Source organism: Corvus cornix, chromosome Z, assembly GCF_000738735.6.
Source record: "Corvus cornix cornix isolate S_Up_H32 chromosome Z, ASM73873v5, whole genome shotgun sequence".
NCBI lineage: Eukaryota > Metazoa > Chordata > Aves > Passeriformes > Corvidae > Corvus > Corvus cornix.
In genome coordinates this window covers 29,036,960-29,062,085 of record NC_046357.1, presented here as the reverse complement: position 1 = coordinate 29,062,085, position 25,126 = coordinate 29,036,960, and the positions used below count along the sequence as shown (strand labels likewise).

General features: G+C 41.8%; 1 protein-coding gene across 4 annotated transcripts in view; it reads left to right on the top strand.

Annotated features, from left to right (window-relative positions):
• GNE (glucosamine (UDP-N-acetyl)-2-epimerase/N-acetylmannosamine kinase) overlaps positions 1-23,865 on the top strand; it is a 36,205-nt gene extending 12,340 nt beyond the window's left edge. For 3 of the 4 annotated variants that reach the window (XM_039567649.1, XM_039567650.1, XM_010400071.4), the window contains exons 2-12: positions 733-941; positions 3,241-3,692; positions 4,683-4,835; positions 5,281-5,493; positions 5,734-5,821; positions 14,318-14,528; positions 16,904-17,033; positions 18,852-19,073; positions 19,914-20,096; positions 20,678-20,794; positions 21,500-21,735. In XM_039567649.1, the coding sequence (XP_039423583.1) occupies positions 778-941; positions 3,241-3,692; positions 4,683-4,835; positions 5,281-5,493; positions 5,734-5,821; positions 14,318-14,528; positions 16,904-17,033; positions 18,852-19,073; positions 19,914-20,096; positions 20,678-20,794; positions 21,500-21,735 (2,169 nt within the window). In that variant the 5' untranslated portion in view covers positions 733-777. Of the gene's footprint in view, positions 1-732; positions 942-3,240; positions 3,693-4,682; positions 4,836-5,280; positions 5,494-5,733; positions 5,822-14,317; positions 14,529-16,903; positions 17,034-18,851; positions 19,074-19,913; positions 20,097-20,677; positions 20,795-21,499 lie in introns of all 4 variants that reach the window. The other variant, XM_039567648.1, reaches the window with a different exon arrangement.
• The last annotated feature ends 1,261 nt before the right edge of the window (positions 23,866-25,126 follow it).

Here is a 25,126-nt window from a genome sequence, read left to right as displayed (position 1 = left end):
GACATAACATTAGATTTTGTACCAAAAGGATGGTACTTAAACTCTTGCTAACACCGTAGTAATTTCTGTTTGGGAGGAGAGGAAATCTGGGTTTTTTTGGGGGAGTTATTGCTGTATCCTTTTTTAATAGGTTTATTTGAACCTAATACTGTATTATTGATTTCCTTAATGTACTTTGGCCTACGAAAGGCTATGTAAGGCTTTAGAAGTAAATGTTTAACTCGCTTTACCTCACCAAAATGTGCTTAATGGAGATATGTAAACTGACTTAGTCAAAAACTTTTTCCTCTTGTTTACAGAGTCTGTCGGTGGATGCATCTCAGCAATTTGTTCCATTCTGTCATTTTGGAATATGAGCTTTTCTTTTATTTACTGAGGCAGAATAATTTTTCTGCTTATACAGAAGTTTCCATCTAAACAGGGAAAATTCATTTTACTGTTAAATTACAGTTGAATTTCATAATACTTAATATTGTTTTTACAGAATTTTTATATCCTATTTATAGAAATAGAGGTATTAAAATTGAGTTTTAACTAGGAAAAAAATACATTTCTATTCTAAATTTTGGAAACAGAACTTACTCATTCTGTTAGGTAGCAGGTGTCTGCTATCAGTGGAGTAGTTACTGTGTGTCCACAGTTTGGGCTGCACTTGTGTATACTGCTCATGAAGTGTGTAAGTAAATTATTATTATTATTAATGATGCACTTTTTTTTTCTCTGTTATGTCAGGAGGTGTACTTCAAGAATCTTTCAAAACAGAAACAAAAGGAAGTCATGGAGAAGAATGGAAACAACCACAAACTTCGTGTTTGTGTTGCTACTTGCAACCGTGCTGATTATTCGAAATTAGCTCCCATTATGTTTGGCATTAAGGCAGAACCACAGTTTTTTGAGCTTGATGTCGTAGTGCTTGGTTCCCACCTGATTGATGATTATGGGTAAAGTGAATTTTTTTCTACCAATATGTTTCTTAGGTGTTAGCAATGATAACACGAATGTTAGATAAAAAAAAGTCTTGGCATCATAAGTGTACACAGCAAAATTTTACATTTTTTTCCAGAATTTTATTTTGCAGCTCCTTCTGAGATTGCGTATTTCTGGCATTTTTTCAATCAGTCTTGGAATTCTAGAAAGGTCCATGTAAATGCTGTAATTGAGACCTTAAACAGGATCACAGACTGTATGAAGTGAGAAACTCATGTCCTTCATTTTTCCCTAAGAACCCAGTGATTTTCAAATGAAAATGTGCTACAGTTTTTTAATTTTCACAGAGAAGAAATCCTCCTCCGTCATTTTAAATTGCAACTCTTCTGCTTTACAGAGTTACTGGAGAAAGTACTTACATATTCCATATCCCAGGAGAATACTGTTAGTTCTTACTTCCGGCATTGTGGAGGCAGGAGTGTTGTGTGTTTCTGACAAAATGCACAACAAAATGATAGATATATGGTTATCTGTGGTATATGGTTAGGCGGGAGAGAATAGAGTCCCCCTCCATAACTCTCAATAAATAAGCAGTCAGATCACCTGCCCAGGAGGATGAGATGTCTTGGTCCAAACCCCTTCCCGTGGCAGGACTTCCCACATTCCAGGCGGATATTCTCCTGGTTGCTGGGGAGAAGGTAGAAGGAACAGCATGGGTAGTCTTTCTGGGGTTGTGGTTGATTTTCATCAGGCTGCATTTACCAGATTGGACCCCGTAAGTGAAATAGATACGAAAACACCCATTTTGGAAAACAAAATCAGACTTCAGCTTAGGTCTGCAGCATATCAGCATTGTTGAACTTTTAGAAATGGATAAGCATATCTTCAAGTAAAGACACTTTCTGGACTTTCCAATGAGAAATTTTGGCATTTTATAAGCTAGGATGGGAGGAAGTTATATTATCTCAAACTACAAAGACAGGATGTTCCACTGGTGACTGTTCTCTTTCTGCACATTAAAGCGCTCTGGTCCTTGCTTTGTACTGGACATTGTTTCCATCCAGTAATATGGCAAGGTGAATTCAACATCACAAAACTCACCTGATTCAAAATAAAACCAGACAAGAAAAAAAAAGTTTGAACTTCTTGACAGGTTAGTATGTTGAATTGCACCCTGTCTAATTGGAGAAATAATCCCATTTCATTTGCTAAAGAGAAGAGACATGGCCCTGATTTCTCTATATTACATAACCTTCTGCTGTCTGCAAGACTTGTGCAGAGTAATACAAAATACTACTTTTCCAGTTCCAAGGTGTTTAACACTAGTCTCTATATTGCAAATTATTTGTAATGCACAAAGCAAACAGTAGAGATTTTGATCTGGCAAATGTTTTTGCTGTTAGTTGCTTTGTGGTAAGTATTCTAAAACCCAGGTACTCCTTGGGTTTTTTTCAGGGCCCAGCCCTGCACCCCTTAATCTGGGTCATCCTGGAAAATGAGTGGGTCCTCAGAACATACATTTTCTACTTATGTGAGTGGGGTAATCAACAGTAACAGAGGTCAAATGACAGTGATCCTGTGACGTGCCTGTTACTGAAATACTTGGAGGATCGTAAAAGAAACAAAACTACCAGAAATGCAGTCTTGTTTGTCCCCTAGATTTTCACCTTTCAAAAGGCAAAGAATATAGAAGGAAAGAGAAGAAAGTTCTCTGAGATAAATGTACATAATTGGGAAAATGGTAGGTCTGTGAAGGACATTTGTAAATGGAGTTGGAAATGTTATGAAGTTTATGCTGTATAAATGTGAGCCACTTCACGCAGTAAAACAAAAAGGATTTGCCTTAAAAAAATACAGAATCTGAAATAATACGTGCTAGCTGCAGGATGTTTTCTTTAAACATACAGGCCTCATCTTTGCATCACATCTTTTGTATTTACACAGTTGTCCACAGAAAAGTCAATAAACGTACCCTTTCTGACAGGAAATCATGCCACATTTATTCTCCGAAAGGCTCTGCAGACACATAAACAAAGAGTTTGGTTTCTGAGGATTTCCAGATCATGTTCAGCACAGTTCCTCCTTAAAGGTGTCTAGAGAAACTGGATGTTTGGAATATTAGGTAGGATCTTCACATGCATGAGAATATTCTGTTAAAATCTTAAAAGCCACTTTCCTCAGTGAAGAAGATGTGAAAAAACAGGTCTTTGTTTAAACTGCAGTACAGCTGTTGTAATTCACATTTATTTTGTGAAGGGATATTGCTGTAAAATCAAGTTGCATTTGCTCTAACCCTTTTTCTCTGACCTTCAGTAATACCTATCGTATGATTGAACAAGATGACTTTGATATTCATACAAGACTACACACCATCGTGAGAGGGGAGGATGAGGCAGCTATGGTGGAGTCGGTGGGCCTTGCATTAGTCAAGTTACCTGATGTCCTCAACCGCCTGAAACCTGACATTATGATAGTTCATGGGGACAGATTTGATGCTTTGGCCCTGGCCACGTCGGCAGCCCTGATGAACATTCGCATTCTTCACATTGAAGGTGGGGAAGTCAGTGGGACCATTGATGACTCCATCAGACATGCCATAACCAAACTGGCCCATTACCACGTGTGCTGCACAAGGAGTGCAGAGCAGCACTTGATAGCCATGTGTGAAGACCACGACCGCATCCTTTTAGCAGGCTGTCCCTCATATGACAAGCTCCTCTCTGCCAAAAACAAGGACTACATGAGTATTATTCGCATGTGGCTAGGTAAGCTTTTCTCACATGACTTTTCAACACTAGACAAACTCAGTAAGTAGGCTATCAATCAAAAAGTAATACATTTGTTAATAGTACCTGGCATTTATTTCTTTCTACGTTTGCTTTCATTCTGTATTCTGCTAGGTACAGCTGAAAAGCTACAAATCTGTTCTATGGAACACTTCTGGTCCTTCTGCCAAGTCAAAAAATAACTCCTTAAATGGGTAATTTCTCTGAGCTGAACAATTTAAAAGCAGAACAGTCATATATGAACAGTTATTTTGGTGTAAAGGATGTGTTTAAATAGAATCAAAGCTCTTCAGGCCTAATACAAAAAAATCAAACAGAATTTGTATTATGAACCTTTTTTTGAGGAATGCACTGCGACAGGACAACATGTACCAAAGGCTTTTGGTGTTTCATACTCATTGACTTACAAATAATTCCTGTAAACAGTGGTGTTTTATGTTTGCTTTTTATCTTTGACAAAGCAGTCACCTGTATGGCTACCATGTGTACCTGGAAGCTGGAATCTTTTTCAATCAGTATGCTTTGCAGACAAATGTTTATCAAGTGTAATAAGACAAGTATGACTGACTATTTTAAAGCAGAAGAAATGAAGTCTTTACTTGAGAATGGACAACTGCCAGAAAATCTGAGCAGCTTCAGGAGTTTTTCCAGATTTACTGTGGTGTGAGAACAGTCTCTCGATCCTGGTCTTGGAAAACTTTAGAAGTAGTCTTGAAAGTTAACAGTTTGTTGACATTTAGGTAGTGGTCTCTAAAGTTATGAGATGTACTTAGAGAGGCAAATAACAAGCTAGGTTACCCTGTGACTCCCTTGATTTTTATTCTAGCATTGATACCTATCTGTTAGATATATCCCATTCAGTGCCTTGACTTTTCAGGCTTTCACATCTGTAGTTTCAAAAGTATGTCCTGCCTTCCTCTTGCTATTCTACGCCAATGAAAAAACTTTTCTTGCCCTCCATTTGGACAGGTGAAGATGTCAAAACCAGAGATTATATAGTTGCTCTGCAACATCCTGTAACCACAGATATTAAACATTCCATAAAGATGTTTGAGCTGACACTAGATGCACTCATCTCCTTCAACAAGAGAACACTTGTTCTATTCCCTAATGTGGATGCAGGTGAGTAGAATACCTTCATGACAGAGTGACACATAACAGATTGTCTTTAAAAGAGTGCTTTTATCCCAGGTCCTCCAGCCAGATGGAAATAGCTGGATGGTGTCAGCCTCATGGGTGCATCTGCTGCAGCTCCATGTTCACATTGCTGGAGGATATTTCAGCTTTTCAGTGTGGGAAGGAAAATGAAGAGAAACCACGTGACATGTCGGAGCAATATTAGTGCCTCTTAACTTAAAACTACAAAGAGCCTTTTGCAGTGAATTCTGGGATCAAACTTTGGCTTACCTACCGAGCTATGCAATTTACACTGTAAGGATAAAAAGAGAAACAAAACCTGTTCAGAGCTGGCAATTCAGTGAACGGCTGGCTGCTAGATCCTTTGTGTGTCTGGACTTTGATTTTAAAAGTAGAAGTTAAATCATTTATTTACTTTGTTTTTCTGTAGGAAGCAAAGAGATGGTTCGTGTGATGAGGAAGAAGGGCATTGAACATCATCCCAATTTTCGGGCAGTAAAGCATGTGCCATTTGACCAGTTCATTCAGCTAGTTGCTCATGCTGGTTGTATGATTGGTAACAGCAGCTGTGGTGTCAGAGAGGTGGGAGCGTTTGGTACACCTGTCATCAACCTGGGGACACGTCAGACGGGAAGAGAAACGGGTACGTTTGCTTGACTCTCTAGTGTTTTGTAATGCAGGACAGTGTATCAGAGGTGTCACCACTGCTTTAGTGGGAGCAAGGGGAGGCACGTAACTAGTGAAGAGCAATGTCAATCTAGTGGACATCTTTCCCTCACAGAGGAAATAAAAACAATTTTTTTTTTTCATTTCTAAAGCAGCTCATACTCTAATGCAATTTGAGGAACTGATCTGTCCTCTTTTGTTAATTTTGGTTGTCTAGGTGAAAATGTTCTTCATGTTCGTGATGCTGATACACAGGATAAGATTCTTCACGCTCTCCAGCTGCAGTTTGGGAAGCAATATCCGTGGTGAGTACATTCATCTTAATTTATTGGAGGGTATGTTAAAGCAGTAGAGTAAAAGGCATTTAGTCCTAAGGTGTTTCCTCATACTTGATTGGAGTGTTTTTAATGCACTGATCTGAGGTTGCAAATGATTTTTTATTTCAGAACCATAATGCAGTGTCTGGTATGCAGTAGTATTTATAGAGCAAAATGTTACTAGTAATGTTTCAATACAAGTAGTCATTTAACATCCAACAGAAGGTAAAGAGGACAAAATTCATGTTAACTTAGATCAGTGTGATTAAGAGAGCTTGTTCTATAGGAGCAGCATGGGGGAGAACATCCTGTCTGCCTACTCTGACTCGTGCCTGAAGGACACTTTTTCATGTGGGTACAAATGACACCAAGAGCCGAAAAATGGACAGGATCAAGGAAGACTATAAAGCCCTGGTGAGGCATGTGAAAAACATCACTGCCCAAGTCATCTCCTCATGTATCCTACCAGTGAGAGAAATTGGGACAGCCAGAGGCAGACACATTGTGCAGATCAGTATCTGGGTTTGTGGCTGGTGCTGTTGAGAAGGTTTTGGATTTTATAACAGTGGGTTGTGTTTTTATGATTGTAGCCTTTATTATGAGGGAATGGGATCCCCCTGGCTAAAAAGGGCAGGAGAATCTTTGGCAGCACGGCAGCCAGTTTGGTGTGATGCACTTTAAACTGGAGGACTTGAGGAGTGGGGTCCAAACGGCAATGAGTGCCATTGCTTCCAGGGGAGTACCAACCAGCGCAGAGACAGATGTTCCTTGGCTGCAGCTCAAGTTGAGGATCTGTCTTGGTTTGAGACAATTTAAAGAAGTGGGCACTCTAGAAATGAGTAACCTCCCCCTTGATTCCATCCGATCCCTTTGCACCAATAAGGAACAAGATACAAGTAGATGTAAGTGAAAAAATAACAGTTTATTAACAAACAGAATGCCAGCGGCGGGGGGTGGGGGGTAGTAAATAACTACTAGATACCAAACTGCTAAATCTCACAACCCCACGGGAACAAAGAGACCCGAAATGCCAGAAATACCCATTCCCGAAGTGGCACCTGCCAGAGGTGGCCATATGGCTGAAGGTCAAAGGGAAGGTGACATCACACCCTTCCCTTCGAAGATGGCACCTCCCAGGTGACCGCATGTTCCCAGGAAGGAAGAGGCAGGATGGTGACATCCCCCACAGGGAAGGCAGGAGCCTGCAGAGCAGTTCTAGAGGCAGATGGAAAGGTGCTGGTTCATGTGGGGTCCGCGTTGCCGCAGCCACTTCCTTCTGCCATTCGCAGGCTCTGCCAGGGCTGCTGGTGTGCTCTGCACCATGGCTGTGGGGTGGGGTGCTGGGGAAGGACCACGCCATTGGCACTGACACAGGGTGTCTGACCCCAGGAACTCACTGGCTTTTTTGCTGCCAGCAGACCTTGGAAAGTTCACTTAGAAACAGTTTAACGGCAAAATGCAGTTTCTAGAATGTCAAACCCAAGACTGCCACAAAAGGGAGAGGCTCTACTCCCACTATCTTCTCTCCTGGAGCAGCTTGAACTGGGGCGGGGCCTGCCCCACTCTGCGCCAACAGGCAGGCACCTGTAGACTTTGCCCCAAGACTGCCCAAAAACACCAACTAGAGTCCCTCCGAGACAAGGGGGAAAAAAAATGAAAAGAGAACCCAAAAAGGGAAGGGAAAAAAAACCTCTGCCAAAGCAAAGATTAAACAGTCAGCAAAGCAAACCCCATGTGGCAAAAGGCAGGAAACTGCCTGGGCAGGGCAATTTTAAAAATGCCTGTGATCACCCCCGCTTCCCACTCCCCACCCACACAAGGTCCCCAACTGCAGGGTCTTGAAAAGACAGTAACAATTTTTGGGTGCAGATAGGTACAGAATACAAAAACATAGGTCACTCCAGGCCAGGATCATAGGGCAAAATATATCAAGGGTTTATATGACTATGGTGTTTATGACTCTCACACCCCTTCAAGCAACCTGGTTGAGCCTTGATCCTCTGTGAAGTGCCTGTATACAAACGCACACAGCAAGTGGTATAAACAAGATAATCTAATAAACTAGAAATCAATGTGAAGTTGCAGAGCCATGCTCTCATTGGAATTACGGAGACATGTCTGGAATGTTGTCATGGATGGCTATATACTTTTTAGAGGGGACCGGTCAGAGAAGCACGGTGGTGGCGTTGCTCTTTGTGTCAGAGAGCAATTGGAATGTATCAAGCTCTACTCAGGGACAGATGAACAAGTTGAGAGTTTATGGCTGAGAATTAAGGAACAGGCTAATATGGGTGACACTGTCTTGGGTGTTTACTACAGGCCACCTGATGAGGAGGAGGAAGTTGATGAGGTTTTCTGTAGGCAACTGGAAATAGCCTCACAGTTACAGGCCCTGATTCTCCTGGGAGACTGATATTGTTAAGAGGAGCAACAGAGCTTGGCACACACAGTTCAAGAAGTTCCTGAACTGCAGCTCAGTGAAGATAACTTTGATGCAGTGGTGGAGGAGCCATTGAGGAAAGGTGCATTCTGGACCTTGTACTACTAAACCAGGAGGCACTGGTTGAAGACATGAAGGTTGGGGACAGCATTGGCTGCAGTGACCATTAGAAACTCAGAATCTTGCATTGGGGAAGCAAAACACCAAGCAGGACTAGAATGCTAAACTTGCAAAGAGATAACTTTGACCTCTTCAAAGAGCTATATGAAGGAATCTGATGGGTTAGGACTCCAGATGAGGGTGTCCAAAGAGCTGGTCAGTATTCCTCTGACCTCAAGACCAGTGCATCCCTATGATCCAGAAATCAGGCAAAGAGGGCAGGAGACTGAAATGGATGAGATTCTACTAAAACTCAAACAGAAGAAAGAAATTTATGAGATGTGAAAAAAGGGAGAGGCCACATGGGAGGACTATTAGGAACATTGTCAGAGTATGCAGGGATGTGAGAAGGAAGGCCAAAGCCTACTTGGAATGCATTCTGGCAAGGGATATCAAGGACAAGAAGGGCTTCTACAAGTTCAGCAGCAGCAACAGGAACACATACATGTGGGGCTGCTGCTGAATCATACAGGTGTCCTGGTGATGGAAGATACAGAGAAGGTGGGATTACTGAATGCCTTCTCTCCTTGGTCTTTACTGCTGAGAAAAGCCCTCAGGAATCCCAGACCTCAGAGGTAAGAGAAAAAGGTTGGAGAATGGAAGACTTCTTTGTAGAGAGTTGGGTTAGAGATCAGTGAGGCAGACTAAACACCCATAAATCTACAGGCCTGATGGGATGCACCCAAGTGTGCTGAGGGAGCTGGCAGGTGCTGCTAAGCCAGTCTCCATTGTCTTTGAAAAATCACAGAGTGGGAGAAATGCCTAATAACTGGAGGAAAGCCAGTGTTACTCAGTACCATCTTCAAAAAGAGCAGGAAGGAGGATCTGGGAACCTACCAGCCAGTCAGCCTCACCTCCATCCTTGGAAAGGTGACAGAACAGATCACTCTGGAAGTCATCACCAAGCATGTAGAAAAAAAAGAAGGTCATTGGGAGTAGTCAGCATGGATTCACCAAGGGGAAATCATGCTTGATCAATCTGATAGCCTTCTATGATGGCATGGCAGGATCGGTCGACAAGGGGAGGGAGAGCAGTGGATGTTGTCTGCCTTGACTTCAGCAAGGCTTTTGACTTAACATCCTTGTAGCTCAGGAAATGTGGGTTAGCTGAACGGACAGTGAGCTGGATCAAGAACTTGCTGAATGGCAGAGCTCAGAGGGTTGTGATCAGCAGAGTGGGAGCCGGTTGAAGGCCTGGAGTGGTGGCATTCCCCAGGGATCAATACTGGGTCCAGTCTTACTCAGCTTGTTTATCAACAACTGGGGTGAAGGGGTAGAAAGAACCCTAAGCCAGTTTGCAGCTGATACAAAACTGGAGGGAGTGGCTGACACACCTGAAGGCTTTGCTGCACTCAGGGACCTTGATAGGCTGGAGAATTGGGCAGAGGGAAACCTAATGGAGTCCAACAGGGGCAAGTTTAGGGTCCTGCACCTGGGGAGAACAACCCCAGGCACCAGCACAGGCTGGGGACTGACCTGCTGGAAAGCAGCGCTGCGGAGAAGGACCTGGGGGTCCTGGTGGACAACATGCTGTCCATGAGCCAGCAGTGCCCTTGCAGCCAGGAGGGCCAGTGGGATCCTGGGGGGCATCAGGAAGAGTGTGGCCAGCAGGTGAAGGGAGGTGATTGTCCCCCATACTCAGCTGTAGTGAGGCCACATCTGGAGTGCTGTGTCCAGGTCTGGGCTCCACAGTACAAGAAAGACAAGGAGCTACTGGAGAAGGTCCAGTGGAGGCTGCATCATCAATAAATGGCTTAAGGGCTGGTGCCATCACCAGAGTTTTGGGTTCTTTGATCACAGGGCAGCTTTTACGGCACCTGGCCTGCTGGAGTCAGATGAGCTCCATCAGTCTAATAAGGGCAAAAGGATTCTAGCACATGAGTTGGCAGGGCCGATTGAGAGGGCTTTAAACTAGGTTTGAAAGGGGAAGGGGATGAAACCAGTCCCTCCAGAGGTGAGAGCAAGGGAGGCAAGCCAGGGTCAGGAGTGAAATTAGCAGGCCTGCTGAAGTGCATGTACACTAATGCACACAGCATGGGCAACAAACAAGAGGAGCTGGATGCCATGGTACAGCAAAAAAGCTACGACCTTGTTGCCGTCACAGAAACATGGTGGGATGACTCACATAACTGGAGCGCTGCAGTGGATGGCTAGAGGCTCTTCAGAAGAGACAGGCGAGGGAGAAGAGGTGGAGGGGTGGCTCTGTGTATTAGGGAGGATCTCGACGCCACGGAAGTTGAGATTAATGACGATATGGTCATGTGCCTATGGGAAGGAATGAGGGGGAAAGCCAACAAGGCCATCATCCTGGTGGGAGTCCGTTACAGACCACCTAACCAGGATGAAGAGGTGGATGAACTATTCTATAAACTGGAAAATGTTTCAAGATCACCAGCCCTTGTTCTTGTGGGAGACTTTAACCTGCCAGATACCTGCTGGGAACTCAACACAGAGGTGGAGAGGCAGTCTAAGAGGTTCTTAGAGTGTATGGAGGACAGCTTTTTGTCTCAGCTGGTGAGCAAGCCTACTATGCTAGACCTGCTGTTTGCAAACAGAGAAGGGTTGGTGGGAGATGTGATGGTTGGGAGCCATTTGGGATACAGTGATCATGAAATAATAGAATTCTCAATAATTGGTGAAGTAAGGAGGGGCGCCAACAAAACTTCCGGAGGGCAGACTTCGGCCTTTTCAAGAAGCTGAGTTGGAAAGTTAGTTCTGAGTTTGGGAACAGCCCTTAAAAACAAAGGGGTCCAGGAAGGATGGACAAACTTCAAGAAAGTAATCCTGAAGGCACAGGAGCAGCTTGTCCCTATGTGCTGAAAGATGAGCCTTCAGGGAAGACGACCTGGATGGGCAAAGAACTTCTGAAGGAACTAAGGGAGAGTAAGAGGATGTATCACCTTTGGAAAGAGGGGCAGGTAACTCAGGAAATGTTTAAGGATGTGGCTAGGTTATGTAGGAAAAAAAAAATAGGGAGGCAAAAGCCCAGTTAGAACTTAATCTGGCCACTTCTGTGAAGAATAATAAAAAATATTTTTATAAATCCAATAATGGCAAAAGGAGGGGCAAGGATAACCTCCAGCAGATCTCCTTCATTATTAGATGGGGGGTGGAATTTAGTAACTAAAGATGAGGAAAAGGCAGCAGTTCTTAACACCTTCTTTGCTTCAATTTTCATCAGTAAGAGTCCTCAGGACAACTTGCCTGAGCTGGTGGATGGGATCAGGGAGCAAAGTAGCCCCCCTGTAATTCAGGAAGAAGCAATTAGAGACCTGCTGAGCCACTTAGATGCTCAAAAGTGTATGGGACCAGCTGGGATCTATCCTAGGGTGATGAGGGAGATGACAGATGAGCTTGTGAAGCCGCTCTCCATCATTTACCAGCAGTCCTGGCTCACTGGGGAGGTCCCAGATGACTGGAAGCTGGCCAGTGTGACACCCATCTGTAAGAAGGGCCATAAGGAGCACTCAGGAAACTACAGGCCTGTCAGCCTGACCTTGGTGCCCAGCAAGGCTGAGTGCCATCACACAGCATGGCCTTCAGCATGGCTGGGGGATCAGACCCAGCCAGCATGGATGGGTTTAGGAGGGGCAGGTCAGGCTTGACCAACGTGGTCACCTTTTATGACCAGGTGACCCACCTGGTGGATGAGGGAAAGGCTGTGGATATTGTCTCCCTGACCTTCAGCAAGGCCTTTGACACCATCTCACATGGCATTCTCCTGGAAAAGCTGGCAGTCCATGGCCTGGACAGGTGCACCCATCCCTGGGTTAAGAACTGGCTGGGTTGCTGGGCCTGGAGAGTGGAGGTGAATGGTACTGCATCCAGTTGGCAGCCAGTCACCAGCTGTCCCCAGGGATCAGTGTTGGGCCCTGTCCTATTTAATATCTTCATTGATGATCTGGGTGAGGGGATTGAGTCCTCCATCAGTAAATTTGCAGATGACACCAAGCTGGGAGCGAGTGTCAATCTGTTGGAGGGCAGGAGGGCTCTGCAGAAGGACGTGGACAGGCTGGATAGATGGGCTGAATCCAATAATACGATTCACAAGTCTGAGTGCCAGGTGCTAGACTTCGTCCATAACAACCCCCTGCAGCGCTACAGGCTGGGGACAGAGTGGCTGGACAGCAGCCAGGCAAAGGGACCTGGGGTGCTGGTTGGCAGCTGACTGAACATGAGCCAGCAGTGTGCCCAGGTGGCCAAGGCGGCCAATGGCATCCTGGCCTGTATCAGCAATAGTGTGGCCAGCAGGACAAGGGGAGTGATTCTTCCCATGTACTCAGCACTGGTGAGTGCTGTGTCCTCACCTTGAGTGCTGTGTCCAGTCCTGAGCCCCCCAGCTTAGGAAAGATGCTGAGATGCTTGAGTGCACACAGAGAAGGGCAACGAGGCTGGTGAAGGGTCTGGAACATAAGCCCTATGAAGAGCAGCTGAGGGAGCTGGGGTTGTTTAGCCTGGGGAAAAGGAGGCTCAGGGGTGACCTTATCACTCTCTACAACTCTGAGATTGTAGCCAGGAGGGGGTTGGCCTCCCAGGCGACCAGTGACAGGATGAGAGGACACAGTCTCAAGCTGCACCAGGAGGAGTTTAGGCTAGATATTAGAAAACAATTCTTCACAGAAAGAGTGTTTCAGCATTGGAATGGGGTGCCCAGGGAGGTGGTTGACTCACTGTCCCTGAAGGTGTTTAAAAAACAGACTTTATGAGGCACTCAGCACCATGGTTTAGCTGATAAGGTAATGTTAGGTCACAGGTTTGACTCAATGATCTCAAAGGTCTTTTCCAAACTAGTTCATTCTGTGATTCTGTGGTTTGGGGTCTGGTGCGTCTTGCGAGGGGAGGGAGAGAATGTGGAAGCCAGCCCTGTCTAGACAAGACAAGACACGACTTGAGAGGGAATCTCTTCAATACATACAAATATCTCCAAGGCAGGTGCCCAGAGGATGGTGCCAGACTCTTCTCAGTGGTGCCCAGCAACAGGACAAGCAGTAATAGCCACAAACCAAAACACAAGTGCCACCTCAACATGGCATTGGTAGCGGACCAGAGGCACAGACTGGCCAGGTAGATTGTGGAGTCTCCCTCTCTGGAGACATTAAAATCCCACCTGAATGAGTTCCTGTGTCAGCTGCTCAGCATGACCCTGCCTTGGAAGGAGCGTTGGCCGAGATGATCTCAGGAGGTCACTTCCAACTCAAAGTGTTCTGTGCTTCTGTCAACAATACTTTATAGCTGATTTGACCTCATGATATGTAGAGAGTCCAGAGTGCAAGGTTCCAGGGAAGCTGCAGAATTCTGGCAGGATGCTTTTCCTTATTCCTCAGCCCTAATGAGTATTGACCCTCATTCCTCTAACACGTAAGTTCTTAAAAACTTTGAGAGATAATATTTGTTCAACTAAGGACAAGGATTAAAACAATATTTCTTAAGAATCTAAATAGAGCAATAAAACTGAATTCTTTAATACCAAGTATCTGATGCCATGTATGATATTTTAGAAACAGACATGTTGAAAACGGACATGAATATACAGTTTATTGTTATATAGTTGGCATCTGTGTGATAAGTACATCTTATTTGGATTTGAAGCACATACATAAACTGTCCATATTTTTATTTCTGCTTTATGGTGTGGGTCCTTTCATTAAACTTAATTTTACAGGGGTTTTGGCATCATTAGTTTCCAGTTTTCTACATTCCAGTTTTGTACTCCAAAATGGAGCTAATGCCAGACTTGAAAGATCTGTGTGTGTTCTCTAAACTACTGTCACTATGTACCATATCTCATGACAGACTTTCATAGCGTGAGCTGCAGTATTGGCACAGTGGCCAGATCATAATATTGTAATGACACTGTTTTACATTAATTCTTTTTTGTATTATAGCTCAAAAATATATGGAGATGGTAATGCTGTTCCAAGGATTTTGAAGTTCCTTAAATCTATTGACCTCAAAGAACCATTGCAAAAGAAATTCTGTTTTCCTCCTGTCAAAGATAATATCTCTCAAGATATTGACCATATTCTAGAGACACAGAGTGCTCTGGCTGTGGATCTAGGTGGAACAAATCTCCGAGTAGCAGTTGTCAGTATGAAGGTAAATATTCTGTTGTGCTTCTAGATAATCTGCAAACTTCATTGGGCTTTGTGGATATGGGCTTGTGATGCAAAAGAGCTCCAAAACAAAAGCAGTTTATTGACTTTTGTTGAGGGATAAAGATTTTTCCCCTTATTTGGTGCATCTCTCATACAGTCATGATATAACTTGCTTACTGGATTGCACGTCTAAGACAGATGTTAAACTAGCAATGACCATTTGCTGGTGGCGCAAGCTCATAGCTGCTGCTTCTCTGTGGGTTGACTACAGACTTTGAAGAATAAAACAACTTTCAGATGTGTTGGTTCTCCTTAAAAGGTGACTGAGTTCAACCTGCAAAATCTTACATGTCAAACAAAACACGGAAGGCTCCAAGAGTAGACTTACTACTTTCCCACTGCCTTACACTGCCATGCAATACACACACAGGACCATTATGAGCAACAACCAGCATCTAGCAAATCAATTTACTGAATTCTGCAGCATTTCAAAGATGTGAACAAAACTCATGATGAGAAGTCTTTGGCTTTTACTCTCAACAGTATTGGACAATTACTCCTACCATTATACTGCATATTTGCAGATCAGTTCAATAATAGTTACCCAGAAAGCAAAGTAAGAAAGCAGTGCAGAAGCATGAAGGGTTATGTAAAGTGACCTGATACAGTCCAGAATTTTCACATTCATTTAAAAGGAGATGTCTGACAGATCTTCAAGGTCTTAAAGACAGCTTTTAAAAGTGTAGTATTTTTAGAAGTAAAATTGACATCACATTTTTTCCTATGTGTCAACACAGCCTGGAAAAAATGAATTTAAAAAAATTCTGCCCACTCTACAGAGCTCAAGGTGGCATTTATGAAAGTTGAAATGCTAGCAAATCAGAGTGAAAACAATCAGACTTTCATACCAAAATTTACACAACAGATGTAAGCATTTAAAAGCCAGTGGCATGAGATTTGATTTCACAAAGAAGTGAATTTTCAAAAACTCCTTTTAGAAGCTGTTACGTCTTCTGATAATGTTTGCTGCAGCCTCTTCTTCCAAAACAACTTCTCTGATCCCCCCTCCAAACTAAAAGCAAAGAAAGAAACTAAGCATCCAAAATCCACAAACTCTTACTGCTCATGTGATGCTGAGATGCTGGGACCTAATACTCAAAATCATTGTCAGTTTGGAATTTTCCACGTTCTTTGGCAACAATGACTCGGCCTTGTTGCTTATGGACTGTCTTTGTTAGTCCTCTTCGCTCAGTTGCATTAATTGAGTGCAGTTCACTTAGATACCTTGTACAGGGGATGTAACAGGGAGAGTAACACTGTTAGGCAGGATACCTTCTGCAGTGTCCTGGCTTAATCCTGCAGTATAAACACTGAATTAAGATCAATTCCTCAGTACCCATACATCCCAAGCATGCATCATGAATATTTTCATTACCACTGCATGAGTCCTATGGCTGAAAATAATCCTCACAGCCCCTCCCCACCCCGTAAAAAAATTCTGTAAAAAGAATTTACAAGGGCATGTAGTGACAAGACAAGGGGGAATGGCTTCAACCTGAATGAAGGTGGGTTTAGATTAGATACTAGGAAGAAACTCTTTAGTGTGAGGGTGGGGAGGCACTGGAACAGGTTGTCCAGAGGAGTTCAGGATGCCGCATCCTTGGAAGTGTTCCAAGGCCTGCTTAGATGGGGCTCTGACCAATCTGGTTCAGTGGAAGGTGTTCCTTCCTTTGAGGTCCCTTCCAACCCAAACTATGTATCACAGTAGATGGTACTCCAGAGATACTGCAAGTGACTCAGAAGTGTAATTGCTTAGAAGAAAAGATATTTCTGAAAGTATAGTAAATTTTGCCTTGAAATTTCTAGCATTTCTCTCTATCTGACTCTCCTTTTTTTGGTGAAATGGCATTGTCTGTGACACCACACAAACCCTTCATGCAGTCAAACTGGAAAGATTTTATTCTTAAAGCACTGTGGTTTTTCTGTCCTTTTTAGCAACCGTTACTCTCTTCTTTTTTTTAACACTTTAGTGTTCAGCTTAAGGGCGTTGCTCTATCATGGTTTATGCCTAACAACAGTTGCAATAGCTCTGGTGATACTTCCTCATATGAGCCATGTGTTCCTTAAAATGTGTATTTAATTTCAGATGGGAGACTGATTACAGAAGCAGAATGTAATGCCTGATCTTGCAAACTTGTCCCCCAAGGGTTGTCACAAACCTTGCCTGTAGGCCCAAGATCTAAAGCATAGTACCTGTATTTTTTTAAATAGATAAGTTATAGCGCTCTATTTTCAAATTGACATGTAATTTAAATGGAAGAGAAATTTCACCATAACATTCATTTCTCTGGGGCATGTTTTGTTTTTCATTTCTAGGGTGAAATAGTTAAGAAGTACACCCAGCTCAACCCTAAAACCTATGAAGACAGACTAGCATTAATTCTAAAGATGTGTGTAGAGGCTGCATCAGAGGCAGTAAATGTAAACTGCAGAATTTTGGGAGTAGGTAAGTTAACAAATACTAACTTTGTTTTTACATCTGTGTTTTTCAACATGAAATCAAATCACTACTCATTAATTTAAAACACCTTTCTAAAATGGATCTCATGTACTTTAAGTTCTTACACATTCTGAACAAACAAACTTTTTAAAATGGCTGAAAATGAGAAGCTGACCATAAAGACTGAAGTTTGTAACAACCATTAAAACAACCTGTGAAGTTATAGTAAACGATATATAAAATGTGTTTATGTAGTTCTCTGGATTTTGAAGCTCTCTGCTGTCTTGGCATTGTGACTCAGATGCTCAGTGTTTATCAAAACAGCTCTTGAAACAACTGCAGCTGAGTGATGTTTTCTCTGCTGTCTGTAAGCCTTTTTTTAGGGCTATGATCAACTGTGCAGCAGAATTCTCAGATACACCAGGGCAGACTAAAAAGGCTGGAATGTTAGGACTAAATTTGTAGCTAACAGAAACAAAAGCAGCCTTTTTCCTGACTTGCAGTCCACTTGCAGTACCATTCTGTGTTAAATTGTGTGTTTATATCAGACAGGACTTCTTCAGTTAAATGGTGACTGGGAGATTTGCCCTTAAGTATTAGTTATTTATTAAGATGTTGATTAATGTATCCTGGATTTTTAAGAAGGACGTAGAATCTTCATTTTAGCTGAGAAATGTTCCTAAAGAAAAGTAGTTTGTTCCAGATTAAAACTTTTCTGAATTGCACAGTACAAAGAAAAACTAACTTGAACATGCTGTATTCTTTAAAAACAACATTAAGGACACAAAGCCATACAGAGAAATGTAAGTGCTTCAAATCAGATCTTACAGATTTAATGTTCAATTCAGCTGCTTGTCTTAGAGCTTTTATGGCTGCTTTCCATTACAACATTAACCCTGGAACCATCTTTATATGTGACTCAACTACATTAGCTCTGTACAATAAAATGTTCACATTTTATTGTCTAGAGCTAAATACCTCCATAATCGTGACCTACTCTTCAGTGGTCCTGAGAGACTCCACCAACTCTGGAAGCCTCTCCAGCTAAGCAAACTGGTTTGCCTAATAGAGCCTGCTACTGGCCTACTCTGTTCAATAGACAAATCTCTGAATACAGTTTTGATCTTTCACAAAAACAGTGTGTTTTTAAGTAAAAAACACTACTCTAGGTCTAGTGATTATTTTTAGTCATTCTAAATCTTAAGAGTTACAGCAGGCTTCCAGACACTAATAGTGTTCCAGGGTTTGAATCATGTATTTTTGCTGTTACGTCTTTTGCACATCACTAACAAGAAACACAACTATTAAGTGATTTGCTGCAATCTTGCCTGAAGTAGGAACATTAACTCTCTGGTTACTAACCATCTGGTTAGTCTTAAGATACTCAGCACATTGTGATTAGAGCCATAGCATTCTATGAATTATCTTCTTTACTTTGAGGGTGACTGAGCACTGAAACACACTGCTTGGAGAGGTTGTGGAGTCGCCTTCTCTGGAGATACTCAAAGCCCACATGGACAGAATCCTGTGCCACTTGCTGTAGGTGAACCTGCTTTGGCAGAGGGATTGGACTAGATGATCTCCAGAGGTCCCTTTAAACCCAAACTATTCCATGATTCTGTGTTCTCTACATGTCAAAAGTTGCACTGCCAGTAATACTTAAGAAATACTTAAGAAATTTTTACTTTCATGCTCTTCTTCAAAGCCTAGTATTGGGGGGGCGGGAAGAAATCTTGTCATTAGAAAAAGAAAAATGGATTTTTACTTAAAGTCTATTACACAGATTTAGTTTTCATTTTTCTGTCCTGTATTTCTGGGACTTAGGTATTTCCACAGGTGGACGGGTAAACCCTCGAGAAGGAATTGTGCTTCACTCTACAAAACTCATTCAGGAGTGGAGCTCTGTGGATCTCAGGACCCCTATATCTGATGCTTTGCACCTGCCAGTCTGGGTCGACAATGATGGAAACTGTGCTGCTCTAGCAGAGAGGAAATTTGGTCATGGAAAAGGAATAGAAAATTTTGTGACACTGATTACTGGTACAGGTGAGTATGTTGTAGTTCAATGAAACCCAAAATCCAGCACCATCACTTAGAGGCTCAGCTATAAACATTACCACTATGCCTGGAAAACCAAAAATACTTTTGCTACACTATATGTTTGGTTTAGGGTGCTTTTTAATATTCAGGCAAATAAAACCACTTCCATAGTTTAAACTTCTTGATGAAAGAAGTTCTGCTGGTACAGCTATGCCAGCAAGAAAGGAAAATATGAGCAACCTTAGTTGGAATAATTTTGCATTTTTTTAGCTTTATATCTAAATTCTCTTTAAACTTTAGAAATACAAGTCAGATCAGAATATGTATCTAGAAGATAAACAACTGAATATAAGAAAGTATGTTTATTAAATCTGAAATGCAAATGTGGCGTAACTTTTCTCATTTGTAAAGTATATAGTCCTTTAGATGGTGGCAGTAATAACTAGCTGATCGAAATACAGCATTAGAATTTCTCTGAAGTGCAAAATTTTAAGGCTACTTGGATAGTTTTTTGCATAAAGAGCATGACTCACAAGCTTAAAAGATCTGTCATAGTTCAGTACCATCCATAGGCTTTTAAAAAATAGAAGCATTGTATGCCATTTTGAGCCATACATGAATAGGAGGGAGCTATGAGCTTGCATATTAGGTGTGCCAAATAGAGAAGAGTTCTTCAACAACTAGTAATTCTTGGTTTCTAGTGTAAATCATCACTGACGCAAATTATTTTATCTTGTGAATAAACAAATGTCAGTGTCTCGCGTAACCGGGGCCTTTAAAAACTGTTGGGGAGCAGGGGGTGTCTGGTTTTTTTTTCAAACCATAGAAGTCTTAATGTCTTTGCAGGAATTGGAGGTGGAATCGTTCATCAACATGAATTGATCCATGGCAGTTCTTTCTGTGCTGCTGAGCTTGGGCACATTGTCGTATCCTTAGATGGACCAGAGTGCCTGTGTGGCAGCCAAGGATGTATAGAAGCATATGCCTCAGGAATAGCATTACAGAGAGAAGCTAAGAAGCTGCATGATGGTATCTATTTACTCTGGTTTTCAAAACACAGTTACTTTGCAATATAGAAGAAATTTTCAAAGAAGGTATTAAGAAAAAATAGATCTGCCGCCTTCTTCTAGGAGGAAACAAGAATGGGTGTACAGGCAGCCTGCATAGTACAGATCTTTTTCAGTGGCAAGGAGCATTTGGAAACACAGGTCTCAGAATTACCAGAAGTACACAGTAGAGCTTGTCTCTTCTTTTTTAAATATGATGTAAAGTAATCTGATAGGCACCCTGTGACGTTTGGTTTCACAGTGATTGTCTTTCAGCAAAAGCTTCTCAGTCTTAAATGTTTGAGAGTATTTATATTTTATTTATTTTTGGGTCCGACAAGACTAGTGAATTACCACACCCTAATTGTTTGATTCCCTGCTTCTGCAACTAGTTTCCTGAATAATATGGATATAATTACTTCGGCTAAACTCAGGGTTGTACATATTGTTCAGGATTCAGCATACAAGTAAAAGAGATGAAAAGATTTTAATTGCTTCTTTTTTTTTTTTTTTCACCCCTGACTTGCCACATTACCGTGTTTTACTCTTGGCTTTCCTTTTCAGATGATCTGCTTTTAGTAGAAGGAATGTCAATGAAGGAGGAGGAGATTGTTAGTGCTGCACACCTTATTCAGGCAGCTAAACTTGGCAATACAAAAGCAGAGAGCATTCTCAGAACAGGTAAGAACATAGCCCAGAGTGTGGAACACATCCATGATTATATTTTTGGGATGCAGAAATGGTAGTGCACTGTAACACTATAAACATCCTGAACATGTTGAGAACCTCTCAATATAGAAATTACTGATGGTAATGAGATTTTTAAATATAAATGTTGGAGAAAATATCAGAAGTGTTAAAAGTGTCTGTTCCAGTAAAAAAAAGAAGATTAAAAGGTTCTGCAAAGATGAATTTATAAAAAAGAAGTAAATTCTCAACATTCCCATATGTGGGGATGCAAGTGAATAGCTAGTCTGAGGTAGCAAAGGCAATTTATGTGTTACTTTACACAGGATATTTTACTGGTTTACTAGCTTAAGCACAGTCCTCCCTTATACATAGTTGTTAGCATTAAAATGGTAGAGTAATGCTTTCCTATTTTCTCTTTGCTTACAAGCATGATTCACGCGTTGTTTTGTCTTTTCACTTCCATAACATGAATAATGCATTATTGTGCAAAAAAAATCGCCTTTTTTTTTTTTTTTTTTTTAAACTTTTGAAAGAAAAGTTAATAGCAGACACATATTACCTGAAAACATAAAACTCTGGAACAAAATACTTCACTGACTTTCCAGTGTTATTTGCTGCTAACAGAACTGTTTCAACTACTGATGCCAGAACTGCTTTGAGTATTCTACTCAATTTCTTTTTACTTCATCTTTTCAGCTGGGACTGCATTAGGCCTTGGCGTTGTGAACATTCTACACACCGTGAACCCCTCTCTTGTGATCCTTTCTGGAGTTCTAGCTAACCACTATGTTAATGCTGTCAAAGATGTGATAAATCGACAGGCTCTGTCCTCTGTTAAAACTGTGGATGTGGTGGTCTCAAATCTAGCAGATCCTGCTCTCCTTGGAGCTGCTAGCCTGGTACTGGATTATACTACACGTAGAATATACTAGAAGAATTATAGACGAGTTAGAGGATTGGACTATTCAAATTCCTAATGGGTGGAGGGAATACTTTGCCCCAGCTTTTTCTTTGATGAGAGCAGCTAAGGAATCAGAGTAGTGTTCTGAGTAATTAGTGACTACTTCAGCATTTCCTAATTGAGGTATTATCTTTTTGTATTTTTCCTAAATTTCAGCTGACTTCATTGGAAGTAATGTGCAATTCTGGTTTTTTAAGCACCTCTGTTGGTAAGCCTATACCTTACTTTTTGAGTGTAACTGAATTATTTATGAGCATCTCTTGATGAATGGGGATAATGTGTATGGTGTATAAAATTATAACTAGCACTTGGGGATCCATATCTCATTTCCCACCTGTGTGAAATGAGACGTTTACCAGCTTTTCAGTTCCAGGATTCCACCCACAAAGTAAATATGATGTAATCACCAGTAGCAGGTAGTAATTCCAGTGGGTGGAAACAAGGGCCTCTACAATAAAAAAAGGCTACACCTAGAAATTCCTTTTCATGAAGGACTTGGTATAGGCAACCAAGTTTATTTATTATATTATCTCTAAAGGGCAGAGTCCCATTTTAGAAGCTTTTGCATATGAAGGAAAAAATCTACAGTCTAGTGAGCTTACAACCTGCAGAGAAGTCCAAACAAGGTGATAAGTACAGCAGTGAGCATCTTTGTCTTCTGGCCATGGCCAATAGTAACATGTTTGCATTTTAGTCTTGGGGGATTTCTCAAGGGACTTAACCTACTACTCTAGGGGAGGGGGAACTGCTTATTCTTTGGTAGCCAGTTAGCTGAAATTCAGCCATGTGGCACATCTGATCATAAAGAATCTACCTTTCACTGCAGGGTGACACGGTGCACCCCCTCAGCCATTCGGGTGGCTGCATGTGCACTGTTCTTGTCCTGCTTTCACCATCAGCTTTTCATCTGACCCTTATCTCCCCTCACCTTCAGGGCATTCCGTGGCCTAGAAGGGGAAGGTATGTCAAATACCAGTGAAGGCTTGCCTAGGGAAGCTGTGGTTTGTATTTCTTAAATGAGTCCTTGATATATAGTCCTGTCTTTATCCAGCTGCTTTTTTAGCATACTTTCAAGATGCTGGAAAAATTGAAAAACCAACCCATCTATCAGCTAATCCAGAAAGATAGCTCTGGAGGAACAGTCACAAGACTATCCTGTCCTGAATTTAGTGACCTATTTTGACATTTAACTCAACCCTGATATTCTCAGAAGTCCAGTAATGTGTTAGTACAGGGGAATAAAAGGGCTATTTCCACTCTGCTCCAATCAAAATGAAACAATCTTCTGCAATCACTGCCCTCTGCTATACACTGAACTTCTGAATAGCTCTTAGTACACTCAGTAATTCTGTAAAATCCATATATAATCTATACAGATTGTCCTTTACGTCACCCTCTCTTCCACAAGGAATGTTAACTGATAACTCACATCTTCAGAGCAGATTTCAGAACCAACACCAAATCTCCTTCCTGCTGTCTCCAGGAAAAATCATGCAGCCTCTATACCATAGTTTCTCAGACTTGGCAAATACTGGTTCTTAATTGTTTGCCAAGTTGTACTAGGCTTTATGTAATCTAGGAGTTTTAGTTCCTTTTCCTACGTCTTGGTTTACTGGATGATTGCCATTACCTTCAATACCAGAGCATTAGCTCTATGAGCAAGCAGGTCAAGGAGAAACTGGCATTTCTCTACAGTGATCGTAGCTCAGATCAGGAGCATTAAGGTTCTGACAGTGACGAGGCCTGTCATTTGATCTTTCCATCCTCTAGCATCACAACGAATGCCTGGCTGGCATGCCTGGCTAAAAGTGGGACCAGGCTTTTGCTTTCCAGACCCTCTGAAGCTCTGTATTTTTGGTATCTCAGATTCCAAATGCTTTTCCCTAGCAGCTGAAGGAAGGGTGCAGGCACAGAAAAAACATGGCAGACTAAAACACATTTGAAAAGTTTTACACCTTTAACGTCTAGTCATGTTATGAAAATGATTCTTTAAATGCTTTTGAAAATGCTTTTTTCTGTCAACTGGCCAAGAACCTGCTGCATATGTACAAGTGGTTTATAAAATCAGAAAGAATAAAAAATCATATTTAATAGCATAATAGTCATTTTGTTTGTCTCTCCTTATTTCCCTGTTCAGAAGTGTCCTTTGAACTTCAGGTACTTAAATGTGGACCAGAGATTTTATGGACATTAGCACCCAATTGTATCCAGCCCCAGAAGGAGCAAATACCAGATGTTCACAGAGTATCTGCAGTAATGTGCTTACTTGATGCTGGCCCAATGTCCTTTAGAGCAGTCCATAATATGAAGATCATGGACTCCAGTGAGGACAAATCAACCTTTATATCCAATACTGGGAAAAACGTGTAGGAATGAAACCCCTTCCCACAGCTGTTACCAGTACTTCAGAGCCTAAATCAGCAGGGCATTCTCATTACCTGCATTGGCAGCACCTGCTTGTATTGCCTCTTGCATACTGGTTGGTTTTGCAGTGTCCGTGGTAAGTGCATGTGGTGTCCTAACTGCGGAAGCCTTACCAGCAATGCAACCATCCAGCCCTCCAAGCAGAACTGCATGACATCAACAGCTTGGGCAGGACAAGTCCCCTCATGAACTTGGATGTTTATAATCAGCATTACATAAGCAAGTCGCAGCAGTAGAGTGCCAAAAGGTTGGGAAGCAAACTAAAACTGGAGTTCTTAGTTCTGTAACTTTTCATTCATGTAACCAGTATAATGCCCTACAAGTTCCTATACCACGATGTTTCTTGCAGCTGGTGGAAAAAGAATGCTTTGTCCACAACAGTTCTGCATTACCATAGAAACCCAAAGAGCCAGGACGTGGGATCATGAGGAGACCAGTTGAGTTTCAATAGCCATCTTTTTAAACATCATTGCTGATGCTTTGCACACCACATAGCTAATCCATACAGAATCAAGGTTTAGAATTTCTTTTTGGTTTCCTGACCAGCAAGTTTAATTATTAAGTATTTTGAATCTTTGATCTGCCATCCAAACACTTGGAAATAACAAATTCATTCATTTTCTGATGGTCTTGAGGTACTGTCCCTCCTCCACTTAATTGTAACAAAATTTGTCAAAAACTTGCATGTATTACCAATGGAGGCAATGGCAATTTTGTATTACAAAAACACAACAGAGAGTAAGGTGCAGACAGGATTTATACTCGCATTCAGTGAAATCTGATCACCATGTCCTGCATTAGTAAGTATAAAACACCTGGGCTGTACACCCCTTGCATCATTCCAGATAATTATGTTTGGATTAGAACTAGTGCCACAGCACAAGGTTCTGCAGAGGAACAAGCTTGCCTGCATGACAAGTACTACTGGAGGAATCCTC